The 10,161-nt window shown below is 36.7% G+C and overlaps 1 protein-coding gene and 1 non-coding gene across 2 annotated transcripts; both read right to left on the bottom strand.

Moving 5' to 3' along the window:
- Positions 1-260: 260 nt before the first annotated feature.
- TRNAK-CUU (transfer RNA lysine (anticodon CUU)) lies at positions 261-333 on the bottom strand. Its single transcript has one exon. It is a non-coding gene; the product is annotated as a tRNA-Lys (tRNA).
- Positions 334-1,029: 696 nt separating this feature from the next.
- Positions 1,030-5,273, bottom strand: LOC132613618 (actin-97). Its single transcript, XM_060327719.1, has 5 exons — positions 5,158-5,273; positions 2,971-3,045; positions 2,450-2,843; positions 1,665-2,278; positions 1,030-1,304 (listed from the first exon to the last, which is right to left on the bottom strand). Exons 2-5 carry the CDS (start codon positions 3,028-3,030, stop codon positions 1,239-1,241), a joined length of 1,134 nt encoding a protein of 377 aa, XP_060183702.1. The 5' UTR covers positions 3,031-3,045; positions 5,158-5,273; the 3' UTR covers positions 1,030-1,238.
- Positions 5,274-10,161: the final 4,888 nt, after the last annotated feature.

Genomic DNA, 10,161 nt, shown 5'->3' on the forward strand with positions numbered 1-10,161 from the left:
TTGTGGGATATTCTGATGCGAAAATCTTAACTTACCTGCAAAAAAGCTAATTTATATATGAGGGACTAAAATTAAAGACCAGCACAAAATAGGGACATAAGTGCCAACGATCCGATCCAAAAGCTATCAATCTTGGGTTCTGAAGATAATTGTGGACCGTGCAGCTAACTCCTTGAAAACTTATTGATAGGCCTAATTTGGACAAAAGGTCCATTTAGAAATTATCCATTAGACAAAAAAGAAAACATAGAAAGAAAAAACGCCCACCGTGGGGCTCGAACCCACGACCACAAGGTTAAGAGCCTTGCGCTCTACCAACTGAGCTAGACGGGCTTTGATTCCTCAAGCTCACATAATAATAAGAATTATACTGGATAAGGAAAAACACTATCTATCATAATTCCTTTGCGTGTATTTTATTGTCATGATCAAACTATAAACTATAATGACCATTACTCCCTTTTATTGCAAGGATTCGCTTTGAACAAATTCCTTCATAATGATACACTTCAGCCCCATTTCACCAGTTCAAGGATTTATGATCATTAAGAACCAAGTGATTTCAAATAACATGATAAGACAGATAATATACAGATCTGTGACTGTTTCCTCCTTAATTAAGTCTGTTCCGTGATCTTCCACCAAGTTTGTTTATTAAGCAGCTTTACAAGGTAATGATGTGACTTGGCACCGTTAATTAACAAACGCCTTGATCAACAGTCACCATATGGTGAGACGACTTAGTTAATTGGACCAAGATCGACCACCATGGTGAAACAGTTTAGCATATAATCGACAGTCACCATATGGTGAGACGACCTAGCTAATTGGACCAAGATTGAACATCATAATGTACACATGGTGAAACGGTTTATGTCGGTGTCTATAAGTACTCGCCAGTAGAAGTAAAGTTATGTATATGTCACGAAAAGACACCATTAATTAGATTATTGCCTAGTCAAGCCATCTTCAGTCATCTTAAGTAGACGAGGGAAGGTAGGGAAGAGGAGCACACATAAAAGAGAAGAATAATGGAAAAGTTGAAACTTCTAATTCAATAGAAATAAAAGAATTAGGATAAACCCAACAATCAACTCCTTGCCCTCTCAATATCTTCAACCCAAAATGTGAACAAAAATACAGAAAATAAAGCTAGAATATAACACTGCAACCGCATTTCTGATCCGGTAGGAAATAAGAAGTATTTTCCTTTCACCAACATTGTAAATCTTGGAAAATTAGAAGCACTTTCTGTGGACAATAGAAGGACCAGATTCGTCATACTCTGCCTTTGCGATCCACATCTACAGAAACAGAAGAGAAGCAGAAAACACCATCAGAAAACACCATCAAACTTCTAGTTATAAAAGACAATGAAAAAAGCAAAGCTTATTACTTCCCCCATCCCAATTTATACGCAACTCTTTCCTTTTTAGTCAATCCTAAAAAAAATGACATCTTTCCATATTGAATAACAGTTTAACTTCAAGCTTCTCATTTTGCCCATAATGAAATGATTTATCGGCCAGAAATTTCTATAACTTATTTTAAACCGCAAGTTTTCTTCTTTTTTCCCTTAAACTCCATGCCTAGTCACACACCTTCACATAAATTGGGACGAAGGGAGTATATATTCTAATATTAGGAGAGAAGAGGAAGCAGACCTGCTGGAAGGTGCTGAGGGAAGCCAAGATAGAGCCTCCAATCCAGACACTGTATTTCCTCTCTGGTGGAGCTACCACCTTAATCTTCATGCTGCTAGGTGCCAATGCAGTAATTTCTTTGCTCATTCTATCAGCAATACCCGGGAACATGGTAGATCCACCACTGAGCACGATGTTTCCATAAAGGTCCTTTCTAATATCAACATCACACTTCATGATAGAGTTGTATGTAGTCTCGTGGATTCCTGCAGCTTCCATTCCAATCATTGAAGGTTGGAAAAGGACCTCAGGACACCGGAAACGCTCAGCACCAATGGTGATCACCTGCCCATCAGGGAGCTCATAGCTCTTCTCTACAGAAGAGCTGGTCTTTGAAGTCTCGAGTTCCTGTTCATAGTCAAGAGCTATGTAAGCAAGCTTTTCTTTCACGTCCCTGACAATTTCCCGCTCAGCTGAGGTGGTGAACGAGTAACCACGCTCGGTGAGGATCTTCATCAGACTATCAGTGAGGTCACGACCTGCCAAGTCAAGACGGAGAATGGCATGTGGAAGGGCATAACCTTCATAAATTGGGACAGTGTGGCTGACACCATCACCAGAGTCCAACACAATACCTGTGGAGAACAAAAAAAATTAGCAGCAATAACACGACCAATAACAACCATGTCAAAAATTACAAGGTTATAAGTAATCATATCCACTAAGCATCACATAAATGCAACATCTTTTCATGGTAGAAGCATCAAAAAACTAAATATGCTAATAAAGAAGGAAAATTTTCTTACCGGTGGTGCGACCACTGGCATACAGTGAGAGCACAGCTTGGATAGCAACATACATAGCTGGGGTATTAAAAGTCTCAAACATAATCTGGGTCATCTTTTCACGATTAGCCTTTGGGTTAAGAGGGGCTTCAGTTAGGAGGACGGGATGCTCCTCAGGAGCAACACGAAGCTCATTGTAGAAAGTATGATGCCATATCTTCTCCATATCATCCCAATTGCTGACAATTCCATGCTCAATTGGGTATTTAAGAGTTAAAATACCTCTCTTTGATTGAGCTTCATCTCCCACGTAGGCATCTTTTTGACCCATACCCACCATAACACCAGTATGGCGCGGGCGTCCAACAATACTAGGAAACACAGCTCGTGGAGCATCATCTCCAGCAAACCCAGCCTAGATAATAAACCAATGTAAGGATCCCTTTATTACGTAAACATAATGGAGCACAAGGTAACAAGCATCACTAAAAAAACAAAATGGCACGTAAACTCTGTTGTAGTACCAAAAAACTTCAGCTTACCTTGACCATTCCTGTTCCATTGTCACAGACAAGGGGCTGAATATCCTCTCCGTCTGCCATCTTACGCTATTTCCTGCATTGCAAAATGAAGCTTCAGTAAAAGATGTATAGGTCCAAATAGTTACTATCTGATTCTGTTAGTTTGTTCCTTATACTAGCTTTCGTTATTTCTAAATAACGAATAACTTTTTAAATATGCTGAACACATAAAGTCCCATGCAAAAGCACACACCTTATGGGAAAGAGATGTTCTTACTATTCCTTTGTTCAAAAGGATACTAATATTTTAAACCTCTGTTTTTTCCGTTTTTCAAGAAATTTATTCTCTCTTTGCAGGGATTATAAATTGAGGCTCGCACACAAATTGAATAATAAATTGTTGAAGAATTAAAGATATTACTATAGCTAATGATCTTGATAAAATAAAAAAATAAAAAATTAATATAGCTAATGACAAACCAGTGCATCAACAAATAAGTAGAATACGCTTCACAGCATTGAAATTCTACGGACATATTGAACCAGCTCACAAAATACACTAACAAAGTTGGTCAGAGAAAGCTACAATAAAATTTGTGAGTCGAGGATACAGAAAATGTAATATTGGTTTGCGATGGATAAGGAATAAATGATATATAATCATCACAAGTTTTTTGGGTGGATTTTACATTTATTAGGAGCCCGTTTGGATTGGCTTATAAGTTGCTTATAAGCTGTTTTCAGTTTTTTTGAGTGTTTGGCTGGCCAGCTTAAAGCCATTTTGTGCTTAAAATAAGCCCAAAAAAATAATTGGGTCTATTTGGCTTAGCTTATCTAAAGCAGCTTATAAGCTGAAACAGCTTATAAGCTGAAACAGCTTATAAGCTGCTTTTTTTAAGCCCATCCAAACAGGCTCTAGGTTGATGAGATACAACTTTATCAAACCTTATAATATACACATTAAATAACACATAATACACCTGAAATTTCATATACTTTTACGCATAAAACTCGATAGCTTCTATTTCACACAGAAAGTTACAATAAGACTCCAATAAACCATATAATTCAGATTCCATTCCACATCTTTTCCCAAATCTAGTGCATTACAATCATTAGATTTACCAGATCATCACGAAAGGCATCCACAGTATTCTATTGCACTATGATAAATATTGCACTATACTATGATCCTCACAACAATCAAAACAAATACTAGTAGCACTATTATAGTTGTTTCTGCTGTTCTGGACATTATCAGTTAACGTGCACGGATCTATCACATTAATTGAATACTATTATCACATTCATTGTCAAAAAGTATTCAGCAGATCCAATAAAATCCTAATCAAACAATTCTGTGTTCATCGATAACCAAAAATGCCCCTGGATTATCTAAACAGGTCTAAATATACCCTTCATCCACCGATTTTGCTAGAAATACCCCTCCGCTCACCTTTCTGGTTCACTTTTGCCCTTAAAACTAACAGACCTCTTATTTTTTTTATTTTTTATTTTTATTTTACTGTTACTAGTATCACATTCATTGTCAAAAAGTATTCAGCAGATCCAACAAAATCCTGATCAAAACCTTACAAAAAGAATAACAAACAATTCTGTATTCATCGATAACCATATCCGAGTTATATCTACAGAATCTACAAATATCCTGTAGCTCATTCAATTTTGATACTAATTATCCAATAAAAATCCTAATCAAACCTTACTGAAAAAAAAAAAAACAAATATTTCTATGCTCATGAGTTACAATTTTTTATACTAATTTTTATATTATTAGGCAACTAACGGTTAACAAAACGGTTCTATGGATCGAAAACTTAATTACTACAACAAATCAATCAATTATACCTAAAATCAAATACAATTTTATATATATAAAAAAAAGTGATTGAAATTGTAAATGCAGATGAATTAACAGTAAATGTGATGTAGCTCATTCAATTTTAATATTATTTTTTTACATATCAACAATTAACGATTAACAACAGAATATTCTAACGAACGGATCTATAAATCGAAAACTTAATTACTACAAAAAAAAAATCAATAAATTACGCCTCAATATCAAATATAATTATAAAAAAAAAACGAGAAAAAGCGATTGAAATCGTAAATGCAGGTGAATTATTACAAAAATCAATAAATTATTTAAAAAATTGAAAATGCAAATGTAGATGAAATTACACCTTTTTTTAGGAAGTGAAAATGGAAGAGAATATTGTAGAGAGAGAAAGAGAGATTTAGAGAGAGAAAGAGACAGAAATGCAAAAATGTGGTACAACTCTCTTTCTTTCTTTCTATTCTAATCCTCTAAGAAGAAAATGAGAAAAGAATGAGAGTTTATATAGGAAGATTGGAGAAGAAATGTGAGCCGTTGGATCTGTTGGGTGACAGTCAGGATGACACGTCGTGGGAGGCTATCATTACTTCATTACTCCATTAGTGGTTGTCAATATACTCACACCTCCCTATTTTATCGCTTTTTCCCTCATTTTTTATTTTTATTTTTTTATTTTGCTAACCATTAGTATATTAAATTAATTTTAAGAATCACAGATTAAAATAAAATTCAGTGTTTGTATTTGCCCTCATTTTTCATTTATTATTTTACTTTCTTTCAATATTTTGTCAACCAATAATGTTAAATCAAATCTTGGGAATCACAAATTATACAACTCGTTTGGCGATTTCGAAGTTTGAAATTTGAAACTTGAAAATTTGAGTTTTTTTGTGGCTTTTGGAGTTTGAAGTTGTGATTGGACATGAATTGCATTTTACTTGGAAAAAACCCAAAAACTGGACTGGACCGGTTTTTGGAACTTTAAAAAAATTCATTTTATTACACGGATTGCCCTTCAAAGGCGTTGGTCTTTAATTTTTGCCCCTCAAATTGCTGGTCTTTAATTTTTATCGTTCGGTTAAAAAAATGGCCAAAAATATCTCGAGGTTCTGGTTCGAACCCCGCTCAGTAAAAACAAAAAATAATTTAGGAAGGAAAGACTTCGCAAAAATTCTGTTTTAGCATAAGTAAATTTGCTTTATAAGACAGAACTTAGTTATGCCTTAGGCAAATTCTGCCGTATAAGGCAGAGTTTAGAAATGCCTTAAGTAAAAGTTTGCAAGGGGTTTTTTTTTTTTTTTTACTATGTTGGATTCTACAGAAGTAGGCCTTCTTTTGTCCTAGTAGACCTAATTTGCTATGAAATTTTGCCCTACGAATTTTTTTTATACTTTGCTAGGGTTCGAACCCAAAATCTCAAGGGTATTTTCGGTCACTTAAAGTGCCGAAGGCAAAATTAAAGACCAGCAATATAAGGGGCAAGAATTAAAGACCACTCGAGTAAGGACATTTGTGCGAATGACCCAAAAAATTTGAAGACAAATTTTCAAAATTTGATCCAAAGTCTATGGCCAAACGCTAGCTAAATAAAATTCATCTCTTTATTTATTATACTTTTGTCAAGCCCCGAACCATGGCCTGGGCAAAAGACGGCACTCGGTGCCTTATTACATGTGACCGAGCGAACCACATGGCTTGCTGAATCGTTATGAGACGTATCATAAGCGGAATAAGACATGAATCCAAAGTGAGCCTTTGTAAAACATAGTAAGTCATAATATTAAATAAAAATACCTGTTTAAATCATGAATGCGGATAATATCATAAATGAGCCAAAATGGCTAATCGACTCTGAAAGTCTGACATAACACAACTGACTTGTCTAGTCTATGAAACCTCTAACATTAGTCTGAACTACTAATCATAACTGCTGGGACAAGGCCCCCAGCATACCTTAAATGCATAACTGACATAAAAGTAAATAATGACTAAACCCCGAAGGAGATTGGGCTCACCAAAAGCTGATACGTGGATGATCCTATAGAGCAGATGCGTCGTCCTATAAATCCATACCTGCATCGTGAAATGCAGGCCCCCGGGCAATAGAAAGTGGACGTCAGCACATTGAATGTACTGGTATGTAAAACAACTGGATGAAATAAACATGGTACATGAAATAACATGATAAGGGCTGAAAGTGAAATTGAAACCTGGTCATGAACATGAGTATCTAACATAGACATAATTACATATACATATATAATATTGGTATAGGACATGAACTGAAACTGAATATAACCTGAACATGAGCATGAAGCGTGAGTAAAGTCTGAAAACAGTAAATCAATGGAAATACATGTATATATAACTGCTTGTAATGTGGGGAGTGCTATAATATAACCGACAACATGATCTGGTACTTGCGTCCTACCAACAGAACACTCACACCTTGCCAGGGATATGAGATTTAAATAATAATAAGCATGTAAGGATCCAAACTGCATAATGAAGGTGTTGCCTCCTTGCTGACAACCGTTATCCTACGGTGGCTACGTAGTTTCAGGCTTTACTTAGCCTTCTCGGTTAACTAAGAAACTCCCAAAAATATGAACATGATATAGTTGGCTAAGAAGCCGATGATTTTCGTGAAATAGCTTGTAATCGTGATTTCACGAAATTAATGTCACACCCTAATTCCGCTAGGGTGTGATGGGCACCCGACCCCACATCCGAAGCCGAGCGAACCCACAGACTCTTATTTCATACATGATCTTTCCGAACTTGTTAAATCAAATAAGCATGAAATACATATTAAGGCTCTCAGAATTTTTTTTCTTTTTCTTTGCTTATCAAATTCAACAAAATTTGTAATTATATAGAATTCACATTATAATACAAGCTGACACATCGGCTGATGGAGCCGCTTACAGAACTGACATACTATACCCACGACTCTGTCTGCAAAGTCTCTAACAACCAGAAACCATATCACATATACCTCTGACTCGGCAGTCCTCCAGGAGCAAATGGAGTTTGCCATCTTCGCTGGAACATCTTCTATAATGTCTTCAACTCATCTGGGAGTACCTGCGCGGCATGAAACGCAGCCCCCGAAGAAAGGGGGTCAGTACGAAATATGTACTGAGTATGCAAGGCAGAATACAGTAAATAGAGTCATAGTCAGAATCAGAAGTACAGAAGTATAACAGACAGAATCACAATCGGAATCACAGTACGAAGAGAGTGTACACTAGCCAAAATACCGGGGTGTTTATCTCTCAGAGTGCAAATCATGTAAACTGATGTTGTACGCCAGAAGAAGTGCAGAAATTAAGAAAAATCGTTCAGAGTACCAAAACACTTACTTTCCAAATACAGACCTTACGTGCTGGCATCATATGTCTCCATATACATATTCATATAGCCAATCCATATATATACACATATCATATACTGTCGTGGAACGTACGACCCGATCCATATATACATATCATATGTGCAAATAACGTGTCCCGGCCCTCGAGTGAGGGTCTCGGTGAATAGAATCATGTATGTCAACGTCATATATCAGAAGAAATACAGAAGGTAAGTAGCTTATGCAGAATATCAGAATACTTACTTTTCAATCACAAATGATGCATATCAAAGTCATGCATAGGGCACAGGAACATGGTCGCCACTCCCGTCTCTGGCGCCATAATACGTCATACTCCAGAAGATTTCATATCTCCGAACATCTCCGTCACACATCAAAACATATACACGGTATCCCAGGAACCGGACAGATACCACGAGAACCCGGGAACCGGATACACGGTACCCCGAGAACCGGACAGATACCACGAGAACCCGGGAACCGGATACACGGTACCCCGAGAACCGGACAGATACCACGAGAACCCGGGAACCGGATACACGGTACCCCGAGAACCGGACAGATACCACAAGAACCCGAGGACCGGTCACACGGTAACCGGAGACGGACATATACCACAGTACTCCGGAACCGAATACATCATACTCCGTATACACGGTAACCGGGGACGGATGGATACCACAGTAACCCGGAACCGGACACATCATACTTCGGAATTCATATATGGAACTCGGCCCTCGAACAAGGACTCGGCGAACCATCCGCACGATACATACCGGCCCGGGACTCGGCGAAGGAAAACATAACATATGCACGAGCAGAGTAGTGAGAAACCAAATGCACATAAATCAAGACTCGATGGAATAATCGAACGTACCATCAGAATATTTGTTACAGATTACTCATAACTGAATATTTATATCAAATACTTATATCAGAGTACTTATGTCAGAATACTTATATCATAATACATTTGTCTGAATGCCCTTATCATAATGCTTATGCCAGAAGACTGATATCAAAATGCGTATATCAAAATATTCATATCCGAATGCTTATATCCAAATATTCATATCGAATTACTTGTATCAAAATGTTCATATCAGGATACGTTTATCAGAATATTTGTATCAGAATACGTGTATCAGAATACGTTTATCAAATACTGGTATCCAAATACTTGTATCGTAATACTTATGTTAGAATTTTTTTTATCAAATACTCATAACGGATTATTTATATCAAATTACATGTCCATATCAGAATATTCGTATTAGAGCACTTATACCAAGATACTTATACCAGAATATTCATATCGAATTACTTGTATCAAAATGTTCATATCAGGATACTCATCTTAGAATTGGGAACACTCATATCCAATTACTTGTATCGGACTATTTATATCGGAATAGTCAAATCAGAATACTTATATCGAAGTTTCTAGATGCTTATTTTAGAGGATGCATACGAATCACAACAAGCTCGGAGCAATAGCCAAAAGTTTTCCTTAATTATGGTACGGAAATGAATCAAATAGGACAACACAAATAGGTCTCGGGGATTACGGGCCCACCTCGGGTCAGGTCGAGATGGCATACACAGATTTCATACATTAAGCTTCATGGAGTCACTTATGAAGGTCTTAGTGTCATTCGGTTCCATTTGGGCAAGTTATAGATATTTCAACACTTATTCCAACAAGGCATGAAGAATTTGATTCAATTCTATTGAATGAAAAAGGGTCAAATTCAAACTCGGATTTCTAGGAAAAGAATTGCCCCCGAGGCTCGTATCCAAACCTAATATGTCTACGACATGCCAAAAGAAGGAAAGGTGAAGCCTTACATACCTTTTCCGCTTCTTAAGCTTCTCCAAATTCAAGTCCCAAACTCTCCAAAATCTACAAATGGTCACATTTACCATACATTAATTAGAAGCCTTTAGAAGTTAAATCTTAAAGTAACACTTGTCT

Source organism: Lycium barbarum, chromosome 10 (genome assembly GCF_019175385.1).
Source record: "Lycium barbarum isolate Lr01 chromosome 10, ASM1917538v2, whole genome shotgun sequence".
Lineage (NCBI taxonomy): Eukaryota > Viridiplantae > Streptophyta > Magnoliopsida > Solanales > Solanaceae > Lycium > Lycium barbarum.